The 15,645-nt window shown below is 34.8% G+C and overlaps 1 protein-coding gene across 1 annotated transcript; it reads right to left on the reverse strand.

Moving 5' to 3' along the window:
• Positions 1 to 763: 763 nt before the first annotated feature.
• LOC113235702 (probable serine hydrolase) lies at positions 764 to 11,783 on the reverse strand. The gene is made up of 2 exons (XM_026471560.1): positions 11,436 to 11,783; positions 764 to 1,837 (listed from the first exon to the last, which is right to left on the reverse strand). The coding sequence occupies exons 1-2, from the start codon at positions 11,470 to 11,472 to the stop codon at positions 933 to 935; spliced, it is 942 nt and encodes a 313-aa protein (XP_026327345.1). The 5' UTR covers positions 11,473 to 11,783; the 3' UTR covers positions 764 to 932.
• Between the last annotated feature and the right edge of the window lie 3,862 nt (positions 11,784 to 15,645).

Raw genomic sequence — 15,645 nt, forward strand, 5'->3', positions numbered from 1 at the left:
TAATAAGCGAAAATTTTGTCATCTAATCAGTAAAATGACATTTGAGTAAGATCTTAATATCAATCTTGAACTTGTGATGGATTTATATAAACACTGATTTTATTTATATCTTGTATCTACAATAAGATAATAACCTATTCTGAAGAACTACAAAACCATATTAACTAAACTAACGGATAATTCACGTCTTTAAGTCGAATTTTTGCGCGACTTGTATCGAACCAGCCCGTGGACTTTCATCATGACATTCCGCGGCGGTGACTCAACGGAATCCGCGCGCCAAAGCACTGATAGTCCGGTCACTCAATACGACTAGTCATACGCTGGATCGCACATACACTAACATCTCTTTTTTAAAGTCTTATCCACACTAACCACTAACGACACTTAACACAGGTTTCCAACCAGGGGCTACCGACCATCCACTATCACGACTGAAATTCAAATGACGATCAGTCTTGAAAGCTTCACGTACTTTCCGCGGAATTAAATGGTTTTCTCTCGCCAGTACGGACACTATCAAAACGAAATTTGGTACGTCGAATCTGAATCCAATGAGTGTTCAGGCACTACGAGCCCTGTCCCTGTCCCGGTTCTTTATACTACGTATGTGTTCCGTCAATCATGTAGTCTCTATGTGTAATTTTAGCCACAACAGGAGCACGGTGTCGCGGACTGGCTCGAAACACGTCGAGCAAAAATTCGACTTAAATACGTGAGTTTTCCGTTATTTTAGTTAATATGTCTGAGTTTAAATTAACTACGGACTTATACTATTTGAATAATTCTACACAAAAACTCTACAATGGCGTGAAGACATTACCAACCCAGTCGATATAACTCGTCATTTAAATAAAACCAGTACATTTCGTACTACAAATCACATCCTATATCACATTACTAAAAAGCCTCAGCTAATTGAATTTACTAATTTAATATTCTAGGAACTCTTCAATGTGTTCTACTATATTTAACGGCGTCTCCAAATGCACGTGATGCGTACCTATAACTTCAATGTAACTTACATCCGCTCTCTGTTTCAACATGTTAATTACATCCATGTAATAATCAAGCCTCTCCCATTTCATTCCAGGGACAGCTCTTAAGTTCAAAATTTTGCATTTCACGTTTTTAGCGTACTCCAGCGCAGTTTCTATCGACATCATAGCAAGGCCTGAAACTTTAAGCCTCGGATCCCGTTTAAAATGATATCCCATCTTGTTAATGTGCGCAGGAGCGGGCGACATGCCGCGCTTCATCAATATCTTGCAATTGTCTCTAGTAATCGATCCTTTATAAGCATCACATACAATATCAATCATTTCCTCATATTCGTAGCAAGGTATTTTATCATCGGTAAGATGCTCGTAATCCAAAAACTTGTCTATTAAGTTCCCTGTCTGTTTCACCATGTTCGATGGTTCTCTTACTGCTGGACTGGCTATATCGACACAAATGATTTTTTCTACGTCATCAGGATATGACGCTGCATACATGAAACTTACTGCTCCTCCAAGGGAGTGCCCCATGAGAGTCATGTTGCTCCATTTGAAGTATTTAACTATTCGTCGTACCAGAGTTATAGCGTCCCAGAAGATGTAGTACTGCATTCCAGCGGGATAGTGCGATGATAAGCCATGACCAGGTAGATCTATAGCGAGGACTGACGTTGTGACTGGCAACAATGGGATGAGGTTATCCCAAGTTCCAGCGTTATCCTGCCAGCCGTGGATGGCTATGATTGGCTGCTTGTCCCTTGGCCCCCACCACCGTCCGGCCACGTGACCCCATGGCACCGGTATCTCGATCTCTTCGACCGTAACTCCTGGTGGTAAAACTGAAAGTAATAAACACTTTTATTAGAACCTTATTATCAATAAATACACATTGCGCTTATTAGTTCCACTCATAAGAAACAATAGATACAACAACAATGGAAAACATTATGCACGTTTGATGTATGTAACACACTTCTTGGGTTTTTGGGCTATTATTATTATTATTATGGACCACTAAACATCACATAGTCTACAAGAATTCGACATCTCAAAATTTAACATGCAAATTAAGTAGACATTGCAGAGGAACTGCATTAACACGGGAATACTGTGGCTATTTAGTATCTAGAACACTAACGCTCGGGATACATCATATGTATACACATAAACGTACTACTATACAGTAGGAAAAGCTAAGTTTATAAAATAAATCTCCATTTATTCAATTAGCCCTTCAGCCGTTCAAGGTCAGAGTGAATAGGCATCTTAGACACCACCATCATCGCTCAACACTGGATGAAATTGTGGCCAAGCATATTATAAATAAAAAGATTACCGGACTTGTCTTTCATTGAGGTAAGCAGTCCGTGAATACCAACATACCTAACCGCACATACAATTTTATACATTAGTCATCTATTAAATACAATTATTCAACTTGAATTGCATGCTCCTCACTTATAACTTACACAACAAATAAAAGGTAACAAAGCATGTATCTACGGGTTTTTTCCACTACTTTGGATCCGACATCTAACTTTCCGATGCAGAAATCCCCAATTTCAATCAGCCTATAATATCCTACTTATATGAAATTCTATTCCGGAATTATATACAAATAATAATAATAATCGGAGCTTGAGTAATTAGTTGAACGTTATACACTCAAAGGTTATAAGTACACATCGTAATGAGATTGCAGAAAATTCTACGACCGAATCGTGATGAATGTTTGATAAAAGTCTAGACGTCATTTTCAAGATAGCAAATACAAAATCACGAACTTTCGTAGGGTTGGCAAACCAATTTGAAAGCAACACGACTTCAAGCATCAACATTGCGAGTGCAGCTGGACCATTGATCGATCGAAGGTGGAACAGTGAAGCTAGAGTTAAATTATAAGTGTTCTTTGGTTATCCAGTTACAATTGACGCTTTGCTAGTTTTTGTGGTTTAATCGGACTTGATTTGACAGTGTAGGCGTGAGGTATTTTTCTATATTTTATTTGTATCTTTTTAAAGCTTCGCAGTTTTGTTTGCCCTTTCTTATTAAAGATGCTCCGTGTTGGGTATTAATGTCATCGAATAATTGCTCCCACTACTGATGGAGCCATTTACGATCGTTTATATAAGGTTTCTAATGGTAAAAATAGCTAGAAAATATATAGAAACCACTGGATTATGGGTTATAAGGACAATAGATATAGAAACCACTGGGCGTTGGGACGCTTCACGTATGTGATTAATAATATATATAAGAAAAATCAATGGTCCCAAAATAATACCTTGTTGTGTGTCCCACCGTATAGTTTTTTAAATTTTAAATTAAATTTAAACATTTTAAATTAGTTTCGTTTTTGTTGTAATGCTGGTTTTAAGAATTTGATCAATGTTCTCCTGTCTTTAAAGTGTTTTCATAAATTTAATGATATGAAACTAATTAATATAAAATTTAACATAATAACATGGTCTGCAAAGTTAAAAGCATAACCACCCCCGTAGCATGTCTATGCATGATAGTCGCGACACGCGCGATAAAATTTAAATAAGCGCGCGTCGCTGCTATCATGCGTAGCCATGCTACGAGGGCAGAAATATAGAAGTCTTTGAATTGGAAGTAGGTACCTAAACTGTTGAAAAAGCTTTTGCATTCAATGTAGAGCTGTAACGTAAAAGTGGTACATCACAACTCTGTTTTTAACTGACTTCAAAAAATGGAGGAGGTTCTCAATTCGACTGTTCTTTTTTATGTATATAACGCAATAACTCGGCACGTGATAACGGCGTTTGTGAACCGATTTTAGTGATTCTTTTTTTGATGGAAAGACCTCTGAAGTGGTCCCACGTAAATTTGAAGAAAATATTCCACCTCTAAGGGTGGCAAACTAGGGGATGAATGCCTTTCGAGGTCGGCTTTTTAAATATTTTGTACAGAGATTATCACACAAAGGCTTTTGTGCATTGATAGACATAAACATAGACATTCATGTGCCAACGTGGCCAAACTCAAGAGTTTTTGTTAATATGGTGTAATATGTCATATGTTTGATATTATTATTGGTTTTTAAATTTAAAAAAACAAAACTTTTCTAATTACTTAATTTAATGGAAAATACCTGTTTTCCATTAAATTGATCACAAATATGCAATAACGGTTGATCATTTCATTACACACCAGTACCTGTACTGGCTTTTTAATGGATATTTACTGTTCCAGTTTAAATGAATCAGCATTTTGGATTAGCAAAATGACACTTATGAAAAAGCTGTGCTCGGAACTATTTAAAATTTTATAAAGACGATAACTGTAGGCAGTCCAAGATCATTGTAATATAAACGGCGGTAAAACTATGGCCGAGAGGAGACCCGTGCCTAACAGTGGGACGTAGAATTGTTTTGATGATGATGATTTTTATTAAAATGCTTAGTAAAATGGCGCCTGATAAAATACCCAAATTTTCTTTTGTGTAATGCAGACTTCAAGTACCGACATACATAGATATTGTTGATCTAATGTAAAAAAAAAGAATTATAAAAGAATATGAATGTGTTCTAGTACAGGTTAGTCACCAAAAGTCATCTAGTACCTATCTAAATTAATAACGCAGATTGCGATTCCGATAGAATGTAATATCATATGTAGAAATTATTAGCGACTATAAGTATTCCAGGTATCAAATATATGAAGAGTTTAGAGTGGATATATAGTAGGAATTGTTTGAAATGTCCGAATCCACTTGAACGCTTATCTTTTAAACAATGACATTGTATTCATTGTTAAGCCACAGGCAAACCGGCGTGCAAAGTCTTGGTACTTGGTGTTTTATTTGCTAAAACAATTTATTTAAAAAAAATTATTTTTTATGATACCAAATGCGCCCAGTAGTAAGCAACTAGCGACACGCCTATTATGACGGTTGCAGTGCCACTTAGAGCTTCAAATCACAAAGATCTAAGGGGCACTGCCACTGCGCCCCTCATCCATAGCACATTAGTATTGCAGTTGATGTCAAGCTATTGCATGCAATGTATTTATACTTGTTTAGAGCACCATTTGTAATTGTACGGTGCAATAGTGATGGGTTTGGTGGTTAGCAGTAGAGCTCCTCGCGACAGAGTTCGTCTAGAAAAGTACTGCCACCTTACATATTTCTGCCGCCAAGCAGTAGTGTGAGCATTACTGCGTTCCGATTTAGAAGGGTTAAGGAGCTGGTGTAATTACAGGCACATGGGACTTGTCTACTATGTCTCAGGGTGACGGGCGCAGTGGTGGTGCCCATAAGATCTTTGCGATTTAAAGCTTTGAATGGCACTGCAACTGTTATGGATAGGCGTATCGCTCACCACCAGGCGCACGACTTTTTCGTCCCGTGTCGCTAGGTATCATAAAAAAACCTGATGATAATAGACTTTTATTATTAACCTATTGTATCCCAGAAAAATTAACTGCCTCCGTGGCCGAACAGTTACCACGCAGAGGTCCCAGATTCGATTCCCGGGCCGGGAAAAATGTTTGTATGGCTTACATTTATTTCTCTCGTTAGTTTGGGTGTAATTTGTGGTTGTCTATGTGTGTGTCCATGGCACCCGCGACACTGGGTTTCCCTAGTGCGGGGCTATGTAGAGTGTGTGCGTTATTATTATTAAAAAAAAAATTACATCAATAAAAATATAATCTATAGGTACTTTCAACTACTTGGAAACATAGTATACACTGAAATACTATCAAGTAAACCTAATTATTCGACGCCCTCTGTGGTCGAGTGGCTTGCACACCGGTTTTCATGGTGTTGCCATCTCTCGAGGTCTCGGATTCGAATCCCAGCCGGGTTAACGGAGAAACTTTTCTATATGGTCTTTGGTCCACCTTCCATAACACAAGTGCTTTAGTTACTTTGGAATCAGAGTAACATTTATGCGATGTTGTCTAATATTTCTGTAGCTCTAGTGAAAAGGGGTACTAAGTCAAAAAACTTTACAAGGAGACTCGATAAACAGTTAAAGCATAATATATTATGTTATTAAGCGTTAAGTGTTTCTTTGTAAAGTTGGCTTTTTTACTTTGTATAAATTTGTGTTTACACAAATACACAAATTTAATCCCCAAAATAACGCAATCTTTTTTCAAAACTCTGGCCCGTTGTTTATTATTACGTTTTTAGATTCTTAGTATTTACTATTATAAATTAAATGAAAAATTTCTATCTTTACAAATGTATTTCAAAGACTTGCAGAAACAGCTTGCAAACGTTAAACGATAAATATTTATAAAATATTAATACGTATTATCGTGTCATTTGCAAATGTCATTTATCATAAATTCTTACCATGTTTTCCTTTACTGTAATTTGTTGTCTGAATAAAATAACTTTTATGTTTACGTTTATTCCATTTCTAAAAACGAAGTATAATTATGTAATAGGTACATATGCTAAGGTAAAAAGATGCTGCATCAATTTTCATTAACTTTGTTACATTACGTATAATTAATGACTACAATAATAGATTTGGATTATGATGACGTAAACAAGTACACAAGTAACAAGTTATAAAGGTGTTATTTGTTGGGTGCATATGGTCACAATGCTAAAAATCTCTGCAGTCAATTATAAAAATGCTTTTATGATAAATCTATCATAACCACTGGTCGCAAAAAGGTGTTCCAAGTCAGTAGATAAATGTTTATATATAGATACAAGGAGTGACATAGAGTGGTTAATACCAGCAAATATTATTAATTACTATTTCGTATTCCGGATTTCCGGAAATTTACTGCATAAAACTACTTACCTGGGAAGCTAAGTAGGTGTAACGTTTGTTACTTACTGCATTATATGGTACCACTAGAATGACTTTAATATCAAACTTCAGCAAAAATATGAATATTCATATCCTAGGATGCAGTAAAACTATTTCCGGAAACCGGAATTCGAAAAAAATAATTCATATTTGGTGATTTTAACCACTTTTGTCACTCCTTGTGCCTATAAGTAAACATTTGTCTCCTCATTTAGAACACACTATTCCGACAATTGTTTATAACGATGTCAATAACCTTAATTTTTGCCTTTAAATCTGTACAGACGTAATAAAATGACAACTATATTGTAGGTACGTTTAATTCAAACCTCAATTATACCCCAATGCATTGTTTTTCAAGGGTTGTTTTAACAAATAAAAATATATTATTTGCTATTTAAAAGTATTCGTACCATCAAAATTAATAGACCGAAGAAATACGATTTCTTAATTTAAATTCCTTTAATGCCCTTTTTTTACTTATTTAGGGGCAGTTTTGTGGCGAGCCAAAAAAACGTGTTTCATTTGCATTCAAAAGTGCTCAAACTAAGTATCACTACCATTTTAACGAATTCCGAATTTATATTCCATCGATTAAATGATTATGAGATATTCATACAGACAGGCATGCGGAGACCGATCCCCAATCCCGCGGTAATGCGACCTTTTTATGTCATAACTTATTTGTTGGAGGTTGTAGGTCGTGACGAAGCCCAAATTTTGAATTTCGATTTGTGATCTGAAATGACTGAGATCAAACATAGATTTAGTTACGTCCTATATGTGAGATCAAAGGTCATGGTCATGTACACTATGTTCATCCTTACTATACGAATTGATTTCCATAAAAGTAATCCAACTGTCACAATTATTAATCATAATAACGTCATTACAGACATTATCATACGTTTTCTGTCATATTTTATCTTCTTTCATAATATATTTTTATTGGGAGGTCAATGCAATTTATCGATAAAATTGTCCAAATCCTTATTACAAACTTTTAGGAAAAATGACAATCCTAGAGTACCTTTATTATATTGTAAAATAGAGTAGCCAAGTATTCTATTTATAAAAATCTAAAACAACCATTAACTTTTTTTAATGCAACGTTTTTTTTATTCTAAAATTACCACTTTGGCCACATACCAACTAACTAACCTCTTTTCATTGAACAATGCATAAGTTAAGTGTGTCTATTTCTAAATAATTTAAATTTTAAATTGAAACAAACTAGTAATATAGCCCGTGAAGTTTTGTTTTACTTTTAAATTGAAATGATTTTGTAAATTTTTCTTCGCATAAATAAACCGGTAACGAGATTCTCGGTGACTAGCGGGCGGTAAAATGAAGTAAAACTAGTAATGAAAGAGAGTCAATCTTTCAAAGTGTTTCATAAAAACTGGACTCCATTTTACTGGACTCGACTCTAAAATAAAGACTGAAGGTTCGAGTTTTTTTAATAAGACTCAGTCGTTATACTAAAACACTTAAGGTCGTATTCCAAAACTCTACTCAATGCTCAAGGTAGGATTTGAGCAGACTCAAGTCCAGTATGTAGTAAATAATCATGTTTATTTACTTATTAAAAAATTAGGATTCAGAGTAGTTTAAGCAATAGGTACGAGATTTTAAGACCTAATTATGTAATGATCATTGACCTAGGTCAATGACTGTATAATGACTGTATACAATACTTTTTATACGGTCGCGAGTTCCAATTAGGCTTGCACTTCTTGAATTTTTTGGAAAATTTCATTTGGAATTTTTCCATGAGCTTTTCTGTGAAGGAAAACATAGTGAGGAAACCACACATCTGCAAATCAATTTAATGATGTTTGTGAAGTTCTCACACCGCATTGGGCCCGAGTGGGGGTAACGTATCACAAACACGAATTTCTTCTTTCCGAATTTCATTATTCCGAGTTAAGGTATAAATTTGTAACACAGAAATTTCGTCCAGCAAAAGTATCGTTGGTCCGAAAAAGTATGATTTGAATAATTATTACATATACATAATTGTACTATTTTGGCAGAAATTTGTTTGGTCCCATCAAGTTAGTTATACTGTCTGTTTTCTATATAATTTAGATTGCTGACAATTCGTTTTAACAAAGTTATTATTCTTAGATAAAATTGTACCTACCTAAAGTAGACGTAAACAAGAAATTTAAGTACTTGAAGTACTTTTAGTAACCCAATTTAATACATTTTGAGTAAAATATTTCTTTATTTTTGCTACAATTTTAATTTTAGATTACATATAAAGTAACTTCATTACATTACTTGCATGAAAATTTAATTAATTATTAAAGATATTTATTTGTATATATAAATAAAGTATAACTTCGAATTTGTTTGTATTTCCTAGCTGATTCGACTTCTCCTGTGGGTTTAGGTTGGTATATGAAAAAACAGCACGAACGAAGTGAGCTAAACGAGCGTGTCGCGGCAGCGCCCGGCGAGTGCCAGAACCGAATTTGTTTGCATTTTCTAGCAGGTTCGATCCCCTCTTGTGGTAGGGGTTTGTTGTGCGACACGTTCTAATACATTTAATATCGGTAATAAACATTTAATATCTGTAATAAAACCTAATATAAAAAATGTGTTATGAATTATTTTTTTGGGGAAATGAAAATCGGGAACTGGATAACTGTCAATGGATTACCTATCAGTAGTCCGAAATGACATTTTCCAGAAATAACGTTTGGTCGAAACTTTATAACCTCGAAAGTAATTTTGAGAGGAAAATGTTTTTTTTAAACCTAACCTAACAGAACGTGATCGTGTCTTTGCGATAAACATTCAACATATCCTGAAAGAACAACTGTTTCTTTATAATTCGGGTTTCGGTGTAATGAAAATTCGAACAAACGTTATAACGAACAAAAAAATTTTCGACTTTGTGATTTCGAATGTGTCAAAATAGTGAAACATTAAATGGTGTAATGAAAACAATTGTAACATATTTTATAAATCCTTTCAATAAAAACTGAATCGTTTTCGGAGAAATAAAATTCTGGATATCATGTTTCGAGCTTGTGATAGGTACTACAGGCCAAACCCTCTCATTGTGGGAGGAGACTGTGCCCAACAGTGGGACTATATATATATATATAGGTAACTTTTATTATTATTTATATTTAATACCAGTAATATCAGACTTTTCATAGCACAATGTAATAAATGCAATATGAACAACAAACTTTGCCTGAAAAAGCAGGAACATCCTACCGTTTCAGGCAAAACCCAAAACCAATAAAAAATTGAAATGTCTGATAAAGTTTTAAAATGATTTATTAATCTCTACAAAAGACTATTTTTGCAGAGAAGTATATGTGTGTGTTTTTGCTATACAGTGCCAATGAGAGATTGTATTACACCTCATCTCTTTAAGCATCACATTCCGAGTTATGCATTTTTTTAAATTCTTTATTTAATAAATGTGTACCTATTTACCTATACAATTTGCTTGTCATGCAAACGCATATGAAAAACTGCGTGATATGGGTCTTTTGGTTACGGAGTCAATCATGTTTGTTGTCTGAGGTTGCTTTAAATATGTCTTATCCATAACATGAAATCGACTTTCAGACGAAATTGCCATTTGGCATGCAATCCTAGAACAAAGGTTTCTTATAATTTCAGTCTTATGTATTGTATTATTTGTGATTAGTTGTTTGGTTTTCAACATTGCTACTCATTGAAAGCGAATCAATTTTTTTGGGTGTAAGTCTCATACGTTTATTTATTTTTTCAAGATGGGTGTAAATCGCATACGTTTATTTATTTTTTCAAGATGGGTGTAAGTCTCATAAGTTTATTTATTTTTTCAAAGAAAACAACAAACAGGCTTTTCAAAGATTGATACAACTCTCAGTCAGCTATGATACAAAATGCAGCAAAAATTTTCATTTCCAGTACTTGTGAATTGTCTGCAATTTTAACGGTATAACTTCGGTCTGTGTTGTTTGTCAATGTTTAGTACATTCGTAACCATTATAGGCTATAATAAAACAAACGACTTTTGGAGCTGAGTCATAGACCTATTTGAATTTTTTTTAATATATTAAAAAAAAACAATTAAAATTCCATTTATTTTTGTCTAAGCATCATCATAAAATTCATAGCACAAAAATTACTAAACAGTTACCTGTAACTTCTAATAGAATATACACAATATTTAGTAAGTTTTTAAAAAAGACAATAGGTATTTTGTTGAATTTTTACATTAGAGTAGTCAATGTATAATTAAAGATTGCAGCACCCTAACAGGGTCCATGTTTGTATGAGATACATTTGTTTATGCCCAAAATGCAATTACGTAAAAATAATATAACTTATTGTTTGTAACTACCCTATAGTTACATAGATTTTATTAGATTATGATGTAATTAAAAATCGACCGATTCTAGAAAAGTGGAACATAATACTGCATTATATATTTCAATTGTTTTACACATGTTTTACTCATCAAAATACATGATGAAGCATCGTTTAACTTTCTAGAGAAAACGGGAGAAATAGCAGTTCGTTACGATACAAATCCCTACGTTCCATATAGAAAAATCTAACGGGATTCACCTAGTGGGACTCATCATAATAAATGGAAAAGAAAAAATTACACAATATAACAAACCTGTTTCTATTTGATGACCATTGATTTTTTCAGCCATTCTGACGTTTATAACACTGCAGTAGGGTCACAAGAAGATGATAAAATACAGCAATAGGCAAGTATACGCAGATATGATTAATTTATAATAAAATTAAAGAAACAATCGTGTTAGCAAAGGTGACCGCACGCCTAAGTTCACGGGTTATTACGAATGGACACCGCGTGAGGGATCACTGATCGACTGATACAACGTACCATGAGTCGTAAGTCAGATGGGTACTGACTGACTGACGTTTACTTATCTAGTAAAGTATCGATTGAAACATCGCCTTGACCGCGGTAAGTTTGTCATGACCGGTTGCGATTGATCGAGGCTTGCACGTCTTTAATTTGACGTCAGTACCAACCACAAACCCACAGATAACTGTAGACAAGTAGAACACAAACCACGTATCAGCTGTCAACGCTGTCAATTGGAAGTGTTTTTGTTAATGTTGCTATTCTAGAAAAAATATTTACGCTCGGATACACTACACCTCAAAATAGTTTATATGTACATGAATGATCAGCCTGAGGAGTCTTTAAATGTATGTATCTTTGTACGTATGTAGCTGTACTAGTATATGATTTTTTATTTTTCTTTATACATGACAGGCAAATGACTCCACTCCACCTGATGTTAAGTGGAAAGTGGTATCCAAACGCGAAGGAACCTAGTGCAGCGATGAAACCCTCACTGCACTAGCCACCTCTACTCTGCCTACATATTTACAATACATTAATGTTCATAGAAAACAACGTTTGAAATCTATTCCAGAACATATAGAAACTTTTTTTAATCGTGCGTCATTTGAAATTGAATTGACAAGTTACTAAGCAGGATAAAGATGATTATGATTACGATTTTGTTGAACAGAGTGAACATTCTAGAAGTAAAAAAAATACAATTGAAAAGGAAAACTTTATTTTGTTATCAAACAAACGTGAAAAATATTTTTAAGTCAATTATAATACTCTACTTCGGAATAAAATTATTTCTAAGATTTTAAGCTTAGAATAATAACGCATAGAAACCTAGCTCGCACACGCTAAGTGAGGCATATTGAAGCGCTCCCAAAAGGCCTACACGAACGGGCGGGCCTTTAGTGATCAAGGTCAACTTGCACCGCGAACAGCTCCAGAATTTTAGCAAAAAATGACGAATTGTGCGGTAAATGAGTGTAAACATACGTCAGACATACATAAAATAGATACTAACATCACATTCCACAGGGAAGTAACGCGTTTCAACTTGTATTTTTATATAAATATTCACTAAAACCGAAAATTAACCAACTACTAAAACTAGCCTACATGAATTTGATCTTTGCCTCACTTGTGACAGTTCGTTTGATATGAAACTATCATTCTATACGTTATTATTCTAAGGTCTTAAGTAGATTTATTTGTCGTCCTTTCAACATTATTATAATTTCAAAGACGAAAGACGTCTGCTGCTACGCATATACCTACCCCAAGAGTCGCCACAGCAACCTTATCATTTAAATTAAATTTAATAAATTGCTCTTTCGCCATTAAACATTAACATTTATAATATTAGTCTTCTAATAAACGAGTACCAATTGACGACGATGAATTCGATGCTAAAGCATCTGAAGATCGATCTGAAAATGATCTCTAAACGATTCTGACAAGATATCAGAAAATAATGTTGATATGCTTGCTGAAGTGCTTGACACTGAAACTGTAGGCTCAACTCACACTGGCGCAGAATCGAAGCGTCGCGACGCGTCATGTTTTTCGCCTATAGCATATTCATCTATATTTTCCTATTATTAAGGTACAAATTTGTGTTTTGCAAATATGGAATCGAGCGGCTTCGCGCGTCGATGCGCGTCACTTAGACGCCGACCTAACTGTGATCCCGGCGAACTAATGCGAGTGTCGTCGCGCGTCAACGCCCGTCGCCAGGTAGTGTAGTTGAAAAACAGGACGCGACGCAACGCTTCGACTCTGCGCCAGTGTGAGTTGAGCCTTATTAGCGAGTGATGTCAAACATATTTCAGGTTAGATTGCAAGAAAATTGGAAAACATTTCACAAACTCTATAATAACTTCCCAGAAAATGAGATTTCACAAATTAATTTCAATCAAAGACATGTGTGTCTCGCCTCACACAAATTATGTTCATCTCCAATCTGAACACAAAAATATTTCTGAGTTTAAAAAAATGTAAGAGTCTAGTTAATGTTTTTGGCATGTTTTGCAAATATGTTTCAAAAAAACATGATTTTTTTTAAATCCTATGTTTTTTTCATATTACAGGCAAGAAATTATTGTTTAGTGTAATATAGCCTGAACACTTACATAACAAATCTGAATAAATAAGTTTTCCAACTACAATATGATCAGTCATGTACCAAATCGTTGACTTTACTTACTGCCTACAACGTTCGTACCTGCTCTATAATCTATGGCCGAAATTCATACGTATTTATAGAACTCGCTACAGAAAAAAATTACTATCTCTAGAAGATAGACAGTTGCCAATTGAAGAATTGGCAACTGTTTAAAATAGTAAATAGAAATATAAATAAAATATAGAAGAAATAAATTGGAGATTTTTTTTTAATGCGTATAAAAATAAAAAGGCATAGTGAATAGGTACAGAGTCAAGAGCACGTCAAGCTTGACATTTAAGACTTAAATCCAACTCTATGCCGCTTACTATAAGAACGATCCAAAGTACAAAGTGTCAAGCTTGATGTGCTCTTGACTGCTCTTGTTTTTAAACGTAACACGACTTACATGTTGACATTTTATTTTAAGGATCGCATTCCAGAACTCTACTCAATGCTCAAGTCAGGTCTTGAGTATGATTTCAAGCACTAGATACTTCGAGTATTACAAAAGTTCTGTCTCATAAGTTTTTTGTTATGTATTTTTGTTTTGTTACATAGTTACTTTTCCTCGAAAGAAATTTTAGTGTCCTAAGTGTTGGTTATCAATGATACATTTAACTATAGACACATTATACATCAGCGGGAAAGAATAAAAGCTAGCACTTTTAAACGCCATATGGAAGTATTATGTGAGACGGGTGACCCGCTAAAATATCGAACATAAATCATTTGACCCAATCATACTACGCATGGGTCATGATCAAGCCCGGGTTATCAAAAATGATCGACCGACACAGGTCTAGTTGTTGGCTCCATCGTTTTCGTTAAGCAACTTCAACTTTTAACAGGTTGGAAGAATTATCAAAAATTTGCAACTCAGTGGAAATTGCATATGGCCAAAGCCTGGACGCCATAGTGTCAAAATATAAGAAAAAAAAACAGGTGTCAACGTCAAATGTGGAAAAATAGATGAAATATATTGGAGCAATATCCAGAAAAATATTTATTTTTCGGAAAAATATGATTTTTTCAAAATGGAAATGAACCCAACACTACTTTTAGGTAATACCATGGACGTATTATACAATCATACGTCCATGGGTAATACTTGGACATTCACCGTTGTTAAGTAATCATAAAACCACAGATGAGAGGAGGTGCTGAGCGTATCCGAACGTTGCGTAATCAAATCAATTTTTTTTTATTAAGACTTTGGCAAAGCCATCAGCCTAAACATGAAGTTTAATTATGTTTCTGTACATATGGCCGCGACAAAGAGGATAGGCAATTTGAGGCGGCGCGCTTGGATTGACTCGGGATTCCTTAAATCGGGCCGATACGGGTATTTTAGTTCGAGATTCGTATAATTTTGCGTTTTAATCTTCGTTTAAGGCACAATAGCACTATCCTATTCCACTTTAAACTAGATTTCACAAAATAATTTGAAAGTCAAAATAAAAACGACACTTTTTCCTCCAAAAGGTCCAGAGCGAATGTAATCAAATCAATGCTGTGTTCAGTGGTGCCAGATCAGATTAGATGATTTTTCTCCATATAAGCTACTTTGAGCTACGTGCGGCGACAAAAAAAAATCCTCAGCGACTTTTTTATGAACTCTAGATAGTTCGGCTAGTCGGTTCGGCGACCTTTGGAGCACGCTCGAGTCGCGGTCGGTCGGTCGACCGAGTGCGTCCAACTCAATGAATCGTCGGTTCGAGTTCATATAAATAAACGCCGCGCCGCATCGCTCTCGCTACTCGCAACTTGCGATTATTCTGTCAGACACCACCGAGTCGAGTCAACTCGAGTTGAAAAAATACAACTGTTCCC

The sequence above is a fragment of the Hyposmocoma kahamanoa genome, unplaced genomic scaffold (assembly GCF_003589595.1).
Source record: "Hyposmocoma kahamanoa isolate Upper Pololo Valley unplaced genomic scaffold, ASM358959v1 88, whole genome shotgun sequence".
NCBI classification, from domain to species: Eukaryota; Metazoa; Arthropoda; class Insecta; order Lepidoptera; family Cosmopterigidae; genus Hyposmocoma; species Hyposmocoma kahamanoa.